Below are 20,772 nucleotides of genomic sequence, written 5' to 3' on the forward strand. Positions count from 1 at the left end.
CTTTTACTTGTCAATCTTTTTTCAATTACATTCGAAAGACTTTGAAGATAATTTGTCGTTCCATCGTATACCGATAAAATCTCAGCAACTATTGTATATACGTCAAAGTCGCGGCAGATTGTCGAAGAAAATAGAATTTCGAATGAACGTCAAAGTAATTACGAGGAATTAGCGGAGACGCCAAGTGTCATGAAAATTCCGCTTCCCATGTGATAAAGTAACTGTTTTCGAGGTTCGCAGGAAGTTTGAATCCTTGTGATTGGCGATTTTCGAGAAAGGAGGTCTTCCGTCGATGCTATACAGCATCGAGAAACCATGAGAAATCTAAAGCAATTTCTCTCAAGAAACTAAGAGAGAAAGAGAGAGAGAGAGAGAGAGAGAGAGAGAGAGAGAGAGAGAGAGAGAGAGAGAGAGAGTTTCGAACGATTAAATCGCTATTTCGAGAATCCTTTCGCCAAAGTTTCGTGAGAGTTAATCGGTGGATATCGTCGTCTACAGAGACTTCGTTCATAGAGACCTCGTCCTGCATTGGTACAGATTAGGGAAATCTGTCGGTGAGACCGAGAAAATTATCGTTCGTAGACTCTCGTGAACCTTTTTCCGCGCCACTTATCTCCGCTTTATGTCCGCTTTAAACCGCGTTGAATACGCTATTAAATTCTAGAAGATCCTAAATCTTAGTAACCATATTTACGCGAAAAGGGTGCTTACTAATTAACACAAGCCCGATGTTAGCGACAGAAATGTATTATTGACCCGCGTCATGGTTATCAATACTCCAACGCTTGAATCAATCAAGTCAATTAAAATATCAAAGTAATCAAAGAATACAAATTAAGAAAAAAAAAATATAGCATAGAAAATATTGTGTAGAAAGTACAAGATATATTGATTATACATAATTCTGTCTTTTATTAGATTTACTTTTTATTAGATTTATTGTTATAGATTTGAAAAATAATTTATCAAACTTATATATGAATTTTGTATTTATCTTTTAATTTAATGTAAGATTTCATTATATTTAAATCTGTTTTTTTCTCAAAATACATTATTTTTAAGGTACATTTCTTACAATTAAAATTATTACTTACATCCAACTTGTTACTAATAATACAATATATATAAAATATGATTTTCTTTGTAACCTAAATTGGTGTATATATTAATTTCTTCTTGCATTTTCCGATTAATAGTTTCAGTGATTGTCGCAGAGCACTAATATTATCTATGACCGACTAGTACACTGTGCGCTCTCATATTCTCATTATTATACCGCGCGGCGCTAAAAGTGTCGCGTTACATATTACCAACTGTATTTAATTCGAGGCACATACACTTAGATGATTCCGAAATTATTTTGGCAGTCGACGACGAAATCACGCAGACTCTTCTCGGCATATAAATCGCGAAACGAAAATTACATTGTACTTTGTGACTATGCCAACTTTCGCCTCATAATCCTAAGCATAATATCTATTCTAAAATACTTTTTATATTTTTGCTAATATAAATCTAAGAGGCTCTTACGATAATAAATATTATATTATCTATTAATTTTAATCTAGTATATATCTTAATTATATAACTCTAATTAATTTCCATTATTGATAATATTGTCACGCTTGACAATTGTGATCATTTGAATAATTTTTAAATTGTCTGTGTATATATATATATGTATTGTATGATATGTGTATATATTAGTTTGTTGCATATTAGTATATTTAATAGTTTTAGAATTTTAATCTCCATTTTTTCAAAATTGTGATAGGAAAGAGCATTTCCGAGATCGAAATCATGTTAAGTATAAATTAATTACAAGGAATGCTTACTTTTTTTTTTTTTCGTTAGACTGTGTTATCTGACATATCTACAAGATTCTTATATATTTTTCATAAATATAGATTGTTGGTAATATTACAACAAGATGTCCACGCGTAACACGCGATTGATTCTTTCGCTTATCCGAGATATCCGCTGATGAGTTTATTTCATTTGTTATTGCAGGGGCTTCGGGAAACAGGGATACCAGTGCCAAGGTAAGAGGGTCAGACTGATCTCATCGGCTCTACTACTTGCTCAAGATGTGACCATGAGGAAGAACTTGGGGCACATTTTGCTTGTGTTTCAGTATGTAGTTTCGTCGTTCACAAACGATGTCACGAATACGTGACCTTCACGTGTCCTGGAGCTGACAAAGGAGCCGACTCGGACGTGAGTGCCGATATTATATGTAATGCCGAATATGGCTTTTCTCTCTCTCTCTCTCTCTCTCTATCTCTTTATCTTTCTCTCTCCCTTTCCTATATCCTCCTTAATGCGCAGATTATTTTGCCTTTTCTTTTTTTCGTCCTCAGCCAAGGATTCTCCCTTAGAAGCTTTTAATAAGAATAAAATTTTGCGAGTTTTCATAAATCACGTACGAAGTATATATTCGCGATAACAATTCAATCTTACATTTGATCTTGTATTTGATGAATGTGCGCCATAAAATTTAATAATGATAAGTAACTTGTCAAATATCCTATCCAATTTTATTATACAGGCGAGAAAGAGTTTTACTTTATAAGTTTTATGATAAAATTTTCACACTTAACATTTACATGCGATAAAATTGAAAATTGAATACAAGTTTGAATGGAGAAAGTTTTGGTTTTTTAACAATATCAATCGAGAAAACTTTTTAATCTATATTTCTTTTGTTTTTCTTAAGTGTTTTTGAATTTTCTGGTACTAATTTATAATTTTCTGATACAATGCTAATTTATCTCCTACTAAAAGTTGTTTTAATCAAGATGTATGCTACGCTTCTGCATTAACAAACGTTCCGAGGCTGGGTCAGAAGTATAACAAAAGTCTCTTTATAGCAGAAATAGGTCACCGAGAGTAGCTTGAGGGCTGGTCAAGCTGGCCAGAAGAGTCAAATAACTGTTTGACACGTCAGCTATTAAAGCCTCGTGTCTCGAGTAGGCACGTAGCTTATCATCGTGGCTCTTTGATCCTCGAAAAGTCGAGAATATTTCGTAAACAAGAGGGAACGTCCACCGCAATATATCAAATATTAATATGACATTTTAATAAAAAGATGTAACTAAAGCTCGCTGGTGGACTGTGATAGATGATGATGTAAGATATTTCTGTGTAAGTTCTGTGTCGTTTATCATCATTTTCGAATGCCATAAAGATTGCAACTAAAGTGAGATTATTTGATTGTCTCTCTTAATTTGTGATTAATAAAAGCATTAATTCTCTTCGCGCGAGATAAATTTAATAAAATAAAACTTTTTACGACGGAGTTATGGTATAAAGATATACAATAAATTATAATTTTTCGTGAGAAAATATAGAAATTAGAAATTATTATTAAAAGAAAACTAAACACTTAACTTACATATACATATATGTATGTTCTCCTTGTTTTGTTCAGATTTTGTTTATCCTTTTTGAATCTTGATAATTAAAGACAAAATTTCGTAATTAAAAAAAAGTTTATTAATTTAGAGAAAAGCAGATAAAATTATCTTGCGAAATGCTTGAATTCTACATGTATGTAGCAACCTTGAACTACATTTGAGTTAATAAGAGTAATGAAATAGGGGAAAAAAATGTGTGTACACATCATAGAGGAATTTTCATTACACGGGTTTGAGCCGCAAAGGGGAGTTAAGTTCCGTGAATGTGGGAGAATGAAATAAGTACGGTACGTGACAGCGGTTTCACAAGCGTGGCGTTCAGCTAAGCGTGCGTTAATTAGTTGCTGTACGGACGCTGTTAAACAAGTGTGAGACACCGTCCACTGTCCCGTCGTCGCATAAGGTGCTAAAGGGTTGGTGAAGCTGCGACGGCACGTATAATCAATATCGAGGTCATTTTCGAAGGCTGCGATAAATCGCGCGCCGTCACCTTGTAAATGGATAATAATAACGCATACGTAGTGCGCGTTGGTAATTCGTTCGGTCAATCTGCCCCTAAGAGGAGATAGCCTCCACTTAGATCGACAGAAGCAGATTAATTAGGCTATAAAATCACGAGGGGTATCTCTTGGCAATTACGGCCTTGCGTCTTTACATCATCATTTATAAGAACACCCGAGAACTTTATTTCGTTATGAACTGTAGCATTCTTATCTGAAGTTATTAACGAGAATGAGGGGAGATTAATAAAACTGTAAAATTACGAACAGGAAGATTGGCCCCTCCTCGGAATTATAATGATATATTTGACAAGTTACTTAAAAATATATTACATCAAATTACCTTTTTACGAGATACAGTATATATCTTTTAGACTCTAACAGAAATTTTAATGATGGAGTTAACAAATCACAAAGAACATTTAATATTTTTAATTAAAGATATTCTGCAAATATATTTTCTCTCTTGTAACATTTTTATTTATATTTTCAGCGCGTTCATCATATTTAAATAAAGTTTCTTTAATCGTTAATAAAAAAAAAAATTAGTTTGCTAACAAGAGTTGTTATTTTTGGATAAGAATTTTTGCACCAAGATGATGAAAACGACTTTAAAATGCGGAATTTATTCTGTCATCTCTTATTTTCTTTGTCATCGAAATACGAAGGGTAAAATTTCACGTAAGGAGAGTGCAGCGAAATTTATTACGACACACACCGGATAACTCGTTACCGTATCCTTTTTATCTCTTGGCTAACGGTACTCGTGTTAAAGGAGCAACGAGATCGGGACGTTGAGAGATAAGGGGATAATGAAACAAGAAGAGATACTTGGCTGGGGTAAAAAGGAGGGAATTGGGAGTACATCTATACCTGGGGGTTAAAAGCTATATTTTCTTCTATCACATTTGTGTAGCACAACGCTCACCGCCGATCAGCCTAAAGCCACCGTGTCCTTCTGCGCTTCGTTTAATCACGCTTGTAATCACGTCCGTGCGACGATCACCGAAGCGATTGGTCGATCAAATACATCAGGATATCGTTTCCGATGTATTTATCCGGGAAGGCAAAGCGTTTCCGGCTCGAAGCAATTTCCATGTAAAGCAGTTTTCGCGTCCTTTCTATATCGTTCAACGATTTAGGAAATCAATAAAACTTTATGAAGATAAAATTTTGAAGATATTTTTTACGCCTGGACGAATAACGCAAATTATAATATGTGCTACACCGTGTTTTCTCACAATTAAACAATTCGAACAATACAATTACAAAGTATTATTTCGAAAAATAAAAAATATTTATGTTAGAGAAAAAACGAAAACTATTTGTTAACACAGGGTCCAAGTCGAGACTCAATAGTCGAGACTCAATAGTCAATGACACGGAACGCTACCCAAGCTGTTATATTTTACGCCGAACAAACGCGAAGTTTTTAAGAAAGATGTTAAAAAAAAAGAAAAAAAAAACTTCGACATTCGAGCTGTGAACGTTTTCCGCTTTGAAAAAAGATTTGACCTATCTCGGGGAATTTCTGATGAATTAATCGATAGTCCCCGCTGTTTTTCTTTGATCCTGGACGCTGATTCCTCGTTCCACCTTCCCTCTGTGCTTCTGCGCTTCAAAGGTAATCCTTTCCGCATCTATTGATCCGCGCGAATATCGGCGATCGTGGATTTCCCTATAAAGCGCATATAATGGCTTTCCATTGTTGGACGCGAGATGCAACAAAAGAGAAAAAACGCGCATGAGCGAATACAGGTAGCTTCTTTTTTCTTCTTTATTCTTCCGGCACGCAGGAAGTCGCGCAGTTAACGAAGGCGGAAATATAAAATCTGCGTATTATGTAGTATTCTTGTATAATATATTATATTATAAATTAGCTTAAGTTTTTCAAATTCGAACAGCATTGGCGCGGTAATCAGTTTCGTGACACACGATATTATTTTGTAAATATCCGGCGACGCATACAATTGAACCTTTCAGAATCGAAATTTTGTTTAAGGGAGAAATATTTGAATTTTTCATGAGTCGTCGTTACACGATTGTAGAGAATTCAATAATTTGATTTTTGGATGAAGCAAAAGAATCGATTCAATATGAATACAGCTTACAAAATTCTAGGGGAAATATTTTTCTATTTATAAACTTTATCGAATAAAATATTTTCATTATGATTATAAAGAGAATATATTGTAATTATATAAAAAAATGATAAAATTATTTATCAGCAGTTATATCGTTTCAAAATAATACAATTTATTCCTTTTTTGCTTATTATTTTTCTTAGAGAAAGAAGGAATCGGAAGCAAACGATTCTGTGATCCTGTCCTAATTTCGTATAATTAAGCGAGAAGCTGCATCTTTTTGCCATAAAATGATTACAATACAAAACATCGTAACTGTAAGCTGTTGACGATGTTGTTTACTGCTTCTCGGTCTGACTACGTCTTTAATGACTAAGAACGGCGAGATATTGTTTCCGTTTGTAAGTCGCCGGACCAGCCGTGTAATTACAAGATAATTACGTTACAATAATGAGCTATCGAGGACCGGATTAATCGAGTTTACCACCAGCCGAACTTGTCGCTTCCGAGGTGACAGGAAACACCGGAAGGCTTAATGCACGTTGCGAGCCGCGCGGATTCGCAGCAACCACCGAACCTAGGCCGTGAAACTTCCTAGGAGCTTGTTTCGGTTTCCGCTCGAACATTAAACGGAAAGGGGCAGCAGCGCAGAAGCAACTGCCGCTGTCAGTGGTTTCGGAAAGTTGCCGAAACATTGGCAAGCCGGGCTGTAGTTTGATCCTGTTTTGGATTTCAGACTCGCCGCCGCGATTCACAGCTTGCTTTCCGAAAGTTTCAAGGATACTATCGGTCTTTAAATCCCAACCTCGAGTACGATCTCGTTTTTGTATAATGATAATAACTGACAGGATGTCAGAGAAAAGTTTAATCATTAAATTTTAAAGAATCGACAGACGTTACAACATTTTTAAAATAGTATATATATTATTTTAAGAGAGAACACATTAAATTAGAAATTTCTTTTCTATCGGAAAAATTTTTAAATTTTAGAGAAGATTGATGGAGATACATTGAAAGATCAATATTTTCAAATTTAAAGAACGATCTTATTGAATTAAGTTACAGCACATTTCAATAATGATAAATAAAGAAATTCTTGCGACTCTTAACCTTTCGATCCCAAAGGAAATTTCTTATTCTAATCGGATTAAATATTCTCGCAGCGATAAGTACGCTTGCGTAAGTTCGCGACGATGCTTAACCTTTATTCATTTCTTGAAATATTCGATTTTAATTTGATCACTCTTTAAAAATTTCAATTTAATATATTCAGCGTCATTGCGTTTTCAAATAATATTTTTATTTTATCATCGTAAACACATAAACTAACACATTTGTAAAATATTTATGAATATATTATAGTATATTTTGTGGATCACTATAATCATAATTTTTTTTAAATTAAAAATTGTATGCTAAGTTTACAATTAAAACATATTTAGAGATAGTAAATAAATTTCTCTTTTTTTCAATAGTATTTTTATTAATATTATTTATGCAATTATATATGCATGTACGCATTATGTTTATAAAAATTTGAGAAATTTTAATTTACTTTTAAACGTCATATAATGTGTCTCGCTTCGCTCATTAAAAGTCGAGATAAGCATATTTAAGATAAATAAATTCGCAACAAAATAATATGAATAGGTGGAAAAAATCCTTTTGCTAAAGATTTTCTCAAATATCTTCTCAGATTCGCGGTATGGATAAAGATTAATCTTTCTAAGCAATTAGACTAGTTATTCTTCAGTTCATTACAAATGACAGATCACTATACGGCAGACTCAATAAATCATCACCGATTTTGGAAATTTTTCATTCGCTATCATTTTAAATTTTACTTGGTCAAATGTCGTTGCTCAAGCAAATCGCGTTGCGTTTAACTCAATCGGGAAATCCAGCGATCTATGACCGATCAATCCCTATCAATCTATACACATTTCATCCTTTTCCGCATCACCGTCATTATTATCAGACCCGAGAGTCTGCGTGTGTGTGTGTACGGTGTAATGGTGTAATAACGCAGGATACACGGACGAAGCACCATTTCAAGCAACACACCTACAACAGCCCCACCTTCTGTGACCACTGCGGTAGTCTTCTCTATGGTGTCATCCACCAGGGCATGAAGTGCCAAGGTATCATATGACGAACGAAAAAGAAAACGAAACGGAAAGTCAAGCGATACAGTAACACAGCTCACAGTCAAATAACACGCACTCCACTTATATGCATCTGCGAGATGGAATACACTCTGTATAGACATACACACACACACACACACACACACACACACACACACACACACACACACACATATATACAATGTACAGAGTACACTCGTTACACATTTTTCTTTTTCCTTCTGTTTTTTCTTGGCCCAGCGTGGTGTTGCTTTGTCTTCGTACTGTACTCCTATATTGGTCTATCTTTGTCTTTCTCTCTCTCTCCTGTCTCTGTAACACTCGTTGTAAATATTCCATAGCGCTAGAGCAGTTTTATACTGTAAAACTCGTCCGCCCGGAGACTACAATTCCGATTAATCGCGTTAACAATAATCGCAGATGAACGCGACAGTGGATGATCGTCTTCCTTATCCGCGCGCGTTCTGACGTACCTGCTAATGCGATTAGCGGCGCTTTTAATTATATACATGCTATATCCCTTGACGTGGATTATGCACTGATGTTGCACACTGTCGGCTGGCTTTTGTGCGTATTAACTGCGTCTCTCTTTCCGTCAGTGGGGACGCAATTCACACGTGGCTGCGTATGTGCGCGCGTGTGTGTTTTGTGTGGACAGTTATTTTGCATATAATGATGCACCTACGACAAGAAAGGGCAAGGAGAGATATAGAACGGGGAAAGGTAGAGCTCGCAAATGGAATATAAAACTTCTGGCGAAAGCAGAAGTAAATAAAAGAGCGGGTGATATCCCGAAGAAAATTTTCGGCTGAGTTTAGCATTTTTCTATAATCTCGTTCTTTCACTTTTATTCTTTCCTTGTCCTTTATATATAAAGGAGTATACTTTAACAGTTTTACAAAGCTCTTTCATGTATCCTTTCATGTATTTTTTGTTGCCTCTTACAAATCGCTCCTATAGTATAAATATAAAAGGATCCTCTGCAGTCTTTTAATACATTTTAGTTTAATATTCGGATTACTTATTTTAGACGATTGTGTTCGATTTAAAAAGTTGGCGTTTCAAAAGAATGCCTTTTGTCGATAATTGGATGAACTCACCTTTGAGTATTTAGACCGGTAACATCCACTGTTCTGGACGACACGAAAAAAAAAAGGAAAAAAAAAGAGAGAAAAAAAAGAAAAACGAGTTTGCTTTGACAATTAGTTCGCGAGCCGATCTATACCATATATCGAGAGCACATATGTAGTCACTGATATATAACGTGACCGAATATATGTGTTATATTTTTTTCTTTGTCAAGTCCATTTCCATCTCTCTTCATAAACCCAACGAAACTGTAAATAATCCTTGTACAGTTATGGCACTGAAAATATATCGAACCAGAGTCTCTGGTTATCGGAATTATATGTCGATCAGGTTTGCGTTTGTAAATAATATCTGTGCAGTTGTTGTATGATTTGTTCATGACTTGTGGGCGTGTGTGTATTTAACGTATATATGTTGGACGATATAAAGTTCTACAAAAATGCCTAAGAAAAAAGGTAACCAGAAGTCAAATTTTAGAAGAATAATTTATAAGTATAATATTTTAAAACTATAATATATTTATACGTGAATATAAATTATATATTATCGAAAATAGTATCTGAAATATTTCGAGATTTTTATGGAATAAAAATAGCGTGATACTCTTATTTTTCTATGTTTTTCTTAGGCGCATGTAGACTTTGGAGATCGATGGACATTTTTTTTTTTTACGATTGTATATTTTTTTCACCGTTGTCACAAGTTCCTGCCGTTGCACTTCAACCGCACAAAAGTCGTGTACTTTTTCGCTGTATTTGCTCGATGTGATTCTCGTTGTATTTTCTCGATGTGATTCTTCAATGTACTTCTACGAGACATTGAACGTAATCCTCCGTTTTTATCGTCTATCTCTTTCCTCCTTTTGTGTACGTTGCGTTTGTTCTAAGAGCGTGTGTCTCAAAATTTCTTACTTTTCGTTTATGTTCTTCGAAGGTCTTTGTTTCCTGGTAGTTTACGACATTTTTGTATATCTTTTTAATATGTTCGCTTTAATTCAACTCGGTGAATCATCGATTTCTTTATTATTTCTTATTATCCGCGATTTATCGGCGGTTTAATTTCTTCAAACTTGATCGTTGCTTGGTCACGATATTCGCGATCGAACATTTGTAATAAGAATTCGCAACAACGTATGCTCAGTTTCGAATATATTTCATCGAAAGAATGATCTACTATTCGCTAATTCAATTTATCATTCGTTTGCGAAAAATCTCGCGATATTTTTCTTCCGTACTAACAATAAGAGATATAATATAACGGTATATTGATGTGCATATAAAACTTCTCAATTTTAATTCATTATTAAACAATTAATTTTTTAAAATTGAAGTCTACTTTTAATCTTCTTGTTTTATGGTTCTTCTATACGGGAGATACAAAAGCGATAAGGTGTAATTAAATGCACATATATTACAAAACAAAAGAAAAACTTGTGTAACATACAAAAGCAAACATCTTAAATGTTACGTATCACACTCTCAGAAAGGATTTCTGATAACGAGACAAAAAATATTCTTGACATATTTAATCGTATCACAACCTTATGCGGTATAAAAATAAAACAATTTTAAAATTAAATCAATAATTCCTTTTCTTCTCTCTCGAATTAAATAAGATTGTCTTACTATCTTGAGACAAGAGTAACATATACAAATCTAAGCTTATATATTCTTGCATTTAGAATAATTTGATGTTAGCGCCACAATAGTCGGCGCGAAACCGATACGCGGTGGCGTTACTAGGCATTTTATTCTAGATTTAAGAATTTTCCATTTAAGATTAAAATATTCCTTTTTCAATAATAAATATGATTGTCGCTATATCGATCCTACTTTATGATAGATTGAAGAGTAATAGCATTAGATCCGGAAATCTTTTCTGTGGGTGCAGGAATGTGTAACGAGCACCTTATATTTCAAGTTTGTTCTCTATAGATTATCTAATTCGATTCGCTTTTGTACTTCTTGACTATGTTTATCATTTCTTCATCGTGTCGAGTAAAGACATCGCGTTCCGCTAATCTTTTCGCGGCGATCAACGGCACGCGAGTCGCAATTTTACACGCCATCGATGCAACGATAAAAGCGACACAGTTAACTTGGCCGTCAAGAGGCGCGAGTTTAAAGGAGCGTGTTTCGCGACAGCGGTGGTTCGATTAGATCTGATTAGCATAACCGTGACGACGTGAGTTGGCGCGCTCGGTCGTTCAACCATCCATATAATCATCCATCCTTTCCGTCGAAAAAGAAAGAAAACAGACCGGAAATATAAATATCACAGTTCCAATATGTACGATATCGCGTTGTACCGTTTAATTTCTTCATTTCTGGCTGGCTAGATTTCCAATATTCTTAGTAACGTTCCATATGTATTGTCGCTCTCTTATTGTCGTCCAGAGAAAGGTGAGGACAATGGCTTTTCTGTAAGTCTCTCTTAAGCGCGCTCACGTCCCATATTTCTCTCTCTTCTACTGGGTTTTTAGAAATCGCTACAAATGCTCGTGCTCGTGATTGGACTCTCGACAATTATTTCTGTCGCGAAAATTTTGACATTATTCTCTCCAATTGGCAAACTTTCATATCGGTTTTCAGATAATCTTCGCGATTGCAATATAAGGGATTAATATTTAATATATCAAATATACTTGCTCTTGTTCGTGACTGTATTATAAAGAATAACAGAACGTCACTCGTATATTTATCAGATTTGCACAATAAATTATTTATAAATGATTACAAATGTATAAAAAAATGAATATAAAAATTTTATATACATAATATATGTGTGTGTATGTATGAAAATTAGATATTCGATAAAAATATTATATGCGTGAAAAAACTTTATTATTTGAGAAAATTTCATTATTTTTGATATTATATAGAATTTTGTCTGTCAGATTTGGAAATGTATTATTCATGCGGTTAAAGCGGGTGAGGTCGATTAAAGAGCGCAAAGTTCCTAATGAAGTTAGAAAGCAGTTGTAGCGTGTATACGTTCGCTATTACATCGCATTAATTTAACTATTAATTCAATTCTGCGGTCTATAATTTTGAAAAGCTATAATCTCATACTGTCCCTTTATTTCACGCTGATTTTCGTACAGATACGTTTTCTCCATTTCATCGAGTATCTGATTTTACCACATTACACAATAGCAAAGATATAATACGGACTGTATAAATTCCATCTAGGGTTTCACGTTTTTTGCTTCCGTGATTTTATTTTCGAGTCGGACTATGAACAGAATTCGCGAGCAAAGAGGGAAAAGGGATGGAAGGTAAAGCTATAACGAAGATACGCGTCTAGGTGATGTTCACGTCAGATGCACTCGTAGAGTGCACGACAAAGCTCTAATCTTTTACGGAAAATACTGATAAAGAGAGAGAGGAGGTTCTCTCTGCAAAGACGAGCTGGCGCCCAAGATATGAAGCGAGGGAGGCGGGAAGGAAAAGGGCAAAAGACTGATCTGGAAATTAATTAGATGGTTGAGTCCGGAAGAAATAGTTGGAGAAGAGGAAGCCTGGCGTTGCGCAAGGATTCTTTGTGCGTCTCGCAAATGGGAGAGATTCTCTGCTACAAGATCCCTTCTCGAACAGGTGCTCTTCAATTAAATCTCGTAGGTATTACTTTGAGGAATTTAGTTCGACAGCTTACAAGAATTCTTGTGTCTTTGATGGTATTTCTACTCGCACCGTTCTCGTTTTATAAGAGAGATTATATAAAATGTCGTCGCTTAATGTATACTCCAAAGATAATAATTTACATTTACTGTTTTTTTGCAAAGGAGAAAAAAGGAGAAGCAAAGTGCTATCTAATTTAAATTCTATTTATATTGAGTATTTTGTGATTAGCGAATTCTCTTTGAAAATCACAGAGCAAGTAATCATTCTCGATGATGAAAATTATCTTGAAAATCAAAGGCTCTTCTTCTCTCTCTCTCTTTTTCGTAAACTGCGTGACGTAATAGAATTGTGGGCGGAAATTGATCGAGATTTTATGGATCGTATCATCGATAGATATTCGCGCAGTTAGCACTGCGTTTTTCCGCTGACGTTCTTTTGAGCACTTTGAGTGAAAGCCTTTCCTACGTCGTCCCTAAGAATAACGCCGCTATTAACCATACTCGACTCGATAATAACTGATGATACTCTGCCCACGTCCAAGTCTTGTGAAACAGATTTTTATAGTCTTTTATGCGAAGGAAAATATTCATAGTAACGACCGTAAATTTCCAATCGACCGTCGCAGGCGATCTCGAACCGCAACGCAACCTTTCAAGACTTCACAAGTGACATCTCGTTAGGGAATTTTTGTGTGTTATTCTGCCGTTTTCAATCTCTTCCTCACGTACTTTGTCACGAATCCGCACTTTTCTTTGTGCGTCGAAAAAGTGGATTGAAATCATTTGTATTCACGATATATTTGATTTACAAAGTAGAGTTATTTTCAGCTATCTCGGATGTTCAATCCCGATACATTCAAGAAAAAAATATGTAAAATATTCTTTGAGATTGTACGTATAATTAATTTCATTTTTTATTTATGAGAGATTACCGTATCATAATAATTATCTCATTGGAGAAATAATTACGAATTAATTAAAGTATCCACTTTATAACTGCAACACAAAACACAGAAACATATTTTATACTATTGTTAACAGTTTGACTTTACAATAAAGCGAAAGTTCTCCTTTAGTTTGTCTAGTTGCAAACTTAGCAAATCTTAGCTCGACGAAAAACAAAACAAAAATTACTTTGTGTTTCTGGTTAGAAACTGTGCGCGAACATATCTAGGTATAGGTCGTATCGACATTTATATCGATACTCACAATGTGCAAAACAGACTCTGTAAAAGGAATTCAAGTTGCACCTGTGCGACACACGTCAATGACGTTTCATCATGATCGTGTGCGCCACCTTGTTCCTTTACGCTCATCATCACATGTTCTACACGCACGTATAATATTGTATACCTTCCATTGTTGCTTCTACCTCACTTCAGCTTTTGGGTTGATGAAAGATAGTAACGAAAAAAAAAAAAAAAAAAAAGGAAAGGGGGGACAGAATAGGCTTAATGCTTTTTCCTCAGGAACTGAATTCCCCTCCAATCCTTTGGGATATCGATCGACGTTACCGTCCGTCTCGATCTTCTCATGCGAGATCAGACTGCAAATAAAGGACCGGACTTTCCCGGGTCTTTATTTCTTGTTCCCAGGCGAGCCAAAAGCACAAATGGGATGTGTTCACGTACCTGACGCCAACCTTCTGCGACCACTGCGGCTCGATGCTTCATGGTATCGCCCATCAGGGACTCAAGTGTTCAGGTAGAGTTAGAAAGCTAAGTCGAAAAAGTCAAGCCCGCGTTGCGCGCGTCAACGACACGTCGCCAAATCCATCAAATGGTCTCAGATATCTCAGCACATGAATCCTGACCTATCATTATCACCACTACCACCACCAATCATCCCCCTTCGTGGTTCCACAGGAATGCGTTACCCATCTGGGTCGTCTGAATGTCTCTGTCCCGGTAAAATGATCGATTTGACAGCCGATGTCAAAATTTTGGTCATCGAATTTGATTACGGAATATTAGACAGCGGCGATTTTCTCCTTGACGTAATATAAATGTGTTAATTAGCTCGATATAATAGTTTGGAGAAACTATTTGTTAACGAAGAAAGAAAATTATTTCTTAAGAAAAAGAGAGAATTAAACTTTGCTTAAATATTTGCATTAAATATGCCGCGTAGCTATTATATAATAAAGTACGCTAAAATAACATATCTTTACGAGTATAATTTCTCAATTTTCACAAAATTATAAAGCATTTTGAATTGTAAAATTGCATTCAACATCAAAAGAATTACAAAGAATCATTATCTTTTGTTGAATTGTGTATAATTCACGAATATTACGAGGCAATAAAAGCGGTTTTGTGTTACCGACAATGCGTTGCAGTAGAAACACGGTCATGTTACGGTTTCGTTAAAATATTTTAATGGATGATATATATGTTATTATTACAAGAGCAAAGTGAGAAATAAACCGATAAAAAAGAATATCGAAAATCCATCGACAGTTCAAACAGATAATTCGTTATACCGCTATTAATAGCTAGCATATCGATATCGCGCTTCATCGTTGCGCTCGTTTCGCGCGCTTATTCGGAGACCCAGTTACAGGCACGTGAACAGCCGTTATACAAAAGTACTAGGCAATTAAGTTCTTCTTTGTAACTTCTATCTCATGATGCATTAAATCGCTTTAAAGTTATCGCTGCTAATTTAAAGCATAGTTAAAAAAAAAAAATAGATTTTTTTTTATTTCCAGCAACAATAAACTGATCGATTAATTTTGTGTCAAAGATTTAAGACTTAACTAATCACGCCATGCTGTTAGCATAAATGTTTATGAATTTTTTATTTATAATGTATTTAAAATGAGAGATACAAAATACAAAAATGTATTTATTAATTAAATGAATAAGATATGTTCAAGTATTTTTTAACTTACTTAGACAATATCATTTAAAATTATTTAATTAAAAATGAAGTGAGAATAAATTAAAAGACTTTTTAGAATATTATTTCTTTTTCTCAATTTTTGTCGGAGCGTGTTTTTGTCGAAAGCATTACATATACATTTTGAGAATAGATTATTCGTCGATGCGTAACATATTTTTTTAAACAGTCCCTGAATAACTACAAATTCGCTAAATACTTTATAAGAGGAAATGTATTATACATTTTTTATTAGAAATGCGACAAGTTTGATTACGAAAACGCGTTAAACAAACTGGTCAATTGTTAGCACCGGACAGAAATAGATGTCGGGTTGAATCCAGATGGGACGGTATCGACATTAGGAATAAAAAATGTTCCATGCGTTTTCTTCGTCGTTCGTGAAATCCTCGGGAGAATATCTCGGAAATGCACAGATCAGGTGACTCGAAACTGTCAGTATATCCCGTAGTCGCGCGCGCATCTGTTTCGAGTAGATTCAGGATCGTGTGTTCGAGGATATTTCGCTTCGCCAGGCATTTTATCCGATCGTCCGAGCGGACGGATGCCTCGGAGCGTGGATTTTACATGAGCTTACGAACCGACAACTTCCGGTCACCGATTCCTGGAAGGGGCCAACGCAAAGTTATGCAACAAATCTTGGCGCTCTAAATTTAAAGAATTCTTCAAGAATCATACAGTAACATAAATTATTCGAATGTGATTTGGATAGAAAAACGTTATGTAACGCTTGTAAAATCTCAAAAAATGTATTTTTTGTCGTAATAACCAATTTAAATGATTATCTTGTAACTTTGCTTTGCATTTGTCTCGCTTTATTAAATATTTTTAAGCTAAAAAATTATTAAATTGTATGTATATATTGAAATCTTTTCCATATATTTAGAAGCGCAATTTTCTTTTTAGAGAGTTTATGAAACGGAGAGATCCCTCCCAGGATAATCACCGGTTATACACGGTAGTGCCACTCACGCCGCTCTCTACTTTCGTAATATTTCTCATTTTCGTTTATACGATGGCCTTCGCATTCTTATGATCATCGAAGGTCAAATAATTCCACGGAACGTATACGATATCATTTAGATAGTGCCTCAAGGCGATAACCGTTCGTATCATCAAGTTTCTCGATTAAAAAACGACGTGTTTCTTTCACAGTCATACAATACATAGTTTGTCACATTTGCTGGCGAATGAAATCGCTAAACAAACCATCTAGAAAATGCGATCTCACGGCTTTTTTTGAAACAAAATGCATGAACGTTAAGCAAACAAATTTATACGCGTATAAATATCGCTGTTGTTGATAGTAATTTGGCATAAAAGTGTAGACCCATGTTTTTGTATTTGACGAATGGAAAACTCCGTATGTGAATATACATATTATAAAGCGTGCAATTTATTAGAGCGGTCAATTTAATTACAGCTATTTAATTACGGAATACGAGCGCGGAAGCTCAACGAATATTGTCAGTCATTTCTCTCTATGTCATTAATTTTGTTAACAGAAGCTATTGAAGAGTCATCGGCAAAGAGTTCATAGTATTATAAAAAAAATATATTGTAATATATACATTATATATATATATATATATATATATATATCTTTTTGATAAAAATTATATATTTTTCTATACACATGCATCAAAATGAATTTATATCTTTTAATTGACAAAAACATTATTATTCTAATATCTTTTTAGCAAACTATCTGCTTATTCTCAAAAACTTGAGAAATTATTTATACAGATTCCTTGCTCTTTATTAACAGGATTTGGTCAAGTTATTAAAACTTTATAACATTAATTTACAAATAAAGTCGATTTACTATTTTTACGAATATAATTTATATTATATATTTTTACAAAATATTTTTATTTATATATAATTTTAAATAAATATTTCTAATAATAAGAAAATAGATATGTAATATTTTAAATGTGTAATATTTTACGATTCGGAAACGTTTCCGATTCGAATTTTTCCAATCAGAGATTGAAATATTATAGATGCGATTTCGATGGATTTAATTTTCCTTGCTACGGATACACCAATTATCGCGAATAAGCATAGAAATCAATTTTGCTCATCTCCATGGCACGGAAATATGGGTTTACTAAAATTAAGCCGCTTTTAACATCGATCGGAATAATGAGAAACGTTTCGATTCAAAAATTCGAGAATATTAAAAAAAAAAAAAAAAAAAAAAAAGACGAAATTCTATCGTGATTTTCATTCGATATTCGCAAAAGGTCTCACTTTAAAATCCAGATCCTTGACTCGAGTGTAATTCACTTTTCACGCTCCGACGTTCTCGCCGCGGCTTTTACGCGGGATTTAGATCGCGTAATCATCCCCCTGTTGCATCCAAAAGAAACATTTTTCACCTTCCCCGACCCGGAGACCCGGACACTCCACATTCGGAGCTAAATCTCACCACCATCTCCACTCTTGCGAGCCTCGTGGAGAAATTTCCGGAGAACGAGATGCGCGATTACACGTCAACTGACACAGAAAATCGTATACCGGGTATTGACGGATATCTCCCTATGTGCGGATTTTTGCAATGCGGCAAGAGTGGCACACAGAAATGTATACCGAGCAGTGACACGACGAGATTATTATCCGCGCTTCTTTCACGCTTTCGGAAAAATGAGGGAGAACACGTTCGCGCTCTCTGTATCGGGATTACTCTTTTCCATTAAATTGTCTTTAAATATGAAACATCATCCGTATGATCGCTGAACTGTAAGAAAAGTCAGTCGATTACGATCTGCTCGTGAATAACGCGTTTTCCACAACGGTAATACAGTGTATTAACGTAGCTGGTCTTACGTAGGTATACTTTACTTTCAACCTTGATACATTTTTAATTGTGTTATCACGAGTATATTGTATTGGTTGTTGCATCTAGTTCGCTTCTTCTCGTTCTCTCTGCCGTATAGACGACCGTCTCGTACCTATGTTCGACGACAAAGCGCGCGAGCAGAAGCGTATTTTAATATACCATTCTCCATTCTTTGCCTATTCATCCGCCGCTTATTCACACCGGCGCATTCTAACCCCGTGTCGTATCTATCTCGTCGGGTGTTGAACATCAACCGATGCGCTATCATACGCATCTCTAAATCAGTATATTGTACATATGTATAAATTATATATATTTTACGATTTAATGCATCATCACCCTCTACACACCCTCGAATGAGTAATATTATTATTATAATTATTAAAATAGAATAATTATATAATAATGTTTACTAATGTTTATGTTCTGCGGTTGTACATACAGCGAAATTCTTGTTAGAATAATATCTGATTGGATTTAATTATTAATTAAATTTATTTCTCTCTATTTTAAAGAGAATCTTGCTCGATTTTAATTTTAATGAGAATTTTTTTTGATCGATACGTTTGTAGAAACAATTTCTAAAGAGGCTATAATTTTTAATTCAGTTGCGTATAACTTTTAATTCATTTTTTAAGATACTTTGATATTTATAATTAAATCTTGAATTAAAACATTTTGCGAAAAGATAAAGTATGCTTAAGAGCGATCAGTGAAGTTTTATGTAATTGTGTCAATGTGTTTTATTTATTATTGAAGATTTTTTATATGTGGCTTAGTACTTTTAAATACTTAGTACTCGAAGGATTATGTAGGGATATAACTTGTATATAAATAAATCTGTATATAAATAATAATTTCACTGTATGTACACACTTAGATTACACGCATTGTCGCACGAGATATAAGAATTCACTGTACATATATATATATATACACACACAAACAATATTTGTCATGCATGCACGTAAATGTTATATATCTATTACGTCCGTATATTTATAGCTTCCATTTATCAGAGCGCGTGAATTCAAGTAACCGTATAATATCTGCCTTTAGCGAACATGTGAATCCCTGATTGCATACTGTGTGTTGATCATTTGCGTGATTATCATTCGTGTTACCTGCAGTTTAGCTTTCTGTCGACATATATTTTTTATACAATCACACAGATCGCTATCTATCATTTGTGTGTCGAGTCTTTCATTATTGTTACATTATGTCTACGCGCATTAGATAGCGAGAAACATTTTGACATATGTACGCGTGGGAATACATCATCATCAAACGAGATCCTATGTTTCGTCGTACAAATTTAAAAAAAAATTTTTTTTTTGTACAATGCAATGCGTTAAATAATTTTACAATATTTTACAATCAAATTATTAATTGCGAATGTAATTTATTAAATAGAATCGGAGAGCGAGTCGCATTTTTAAAGGCTCATTTGTCCAGATATCCATTTACTGCACCAATTTTTGCTCGATTAACTCTTTTTAGATCGACAAAAAGCAATTATTCTCATACTGCCTCATCAATGTGCTTTCTTCGGACTACTAGTTTTGAATTCGATTCGCTCTACGATTCCATTCACTCGCCGTCTCACGTTGGCGTTTTCCTAATGTTTATATAATATATATTACGTTTTTATCAGCATGGAAAAAAAGAGCGAACATTCTTCTCTTATCTTGAAACACGAATTTTTTCGGTATTCAGCATCCATATAATATATTCGAGCAGTTTATTTTGAAAGCGATGCAAATAGGAATATATATCATGCAATATATTTTTTCAAATAATAAAAAATAAAGACACATGTTAATCGTTGCATTTTTATTGCGACGAATAAGAAATCATCTTTCATAATGAAAATTTTTTAAAAATGTTGGCTTATTTAAAATAAAAAAATATATGTACATATATTTTATACATTATACATTTGACACATGTTTAACTACGTTTGAAACATACATATCTTCAAGATAAACTATACGTTTGAAGTAAACATTTCATTCATATTCTCGAGCCATAGTTTATCTCCCATGCGTACATATGCGCGTGACCGCAGCTGCAGGAGAATCATTTAAGTTTTAAGACATCGGATGCTGATTTAGGAATGTTTAAAAAAGGCGAATGAGCCTGCTTCCTTCCATAGTTCAAAATACAAA

General features: G+C 34.4%; 1 protein-coding gene across 2 annotated transcripts in view; it reads left to right on the forward strand.

Moving 5' to 3' along the window:
• Pkc53e (Protein C kinase 53E) overlaps positions 1-20,772 on the forward strand; it is a 59,646-nt gene that overhangs the window by 24,929 nt on the left and 13,945 nt on the right. Inside the window, exons 2-4 of one of the 2 annotated variants that reach the window (XM_070298624.1) lie at positions 2,011-2,042; positions 2,135-2,217; positions 8,030-8,141. In XM_070298624.1, coding sequence (XP_070154725.1) covers positions 2,011-2,042; positions 2,135-2,217; positions 8,030-8,141 — 227 coding nt within the window. Of the gene's footprint in view, positions 1-2,010; positions 2,043-2,134; positions 2,218-8,029; positions 8,142-14,453; positions 14,563-20,772 lie in introns of both variants that reach the window. The other variant, XM_070298634.1, reaches the window with a different exon arrangement.

The sequence above is a fragment of the Polyergus mexicanus genome, unplaced genomic scaffold, assembly GCF_030449975.1.
Source record: "Polyergus mexicanus isolate NDT 795.1 unplaced genomic scaffold, iyPolMexi1.0 SCAF_1, whole genome shotgun sequence".
In the NCBI taxonomy this organism is placed as follows: Eukaryota; Metazoa; Arthropoda; class Insecta; order Hymenoptera; family Formicidae; genus Polyergus; species Polyergus mexicanus.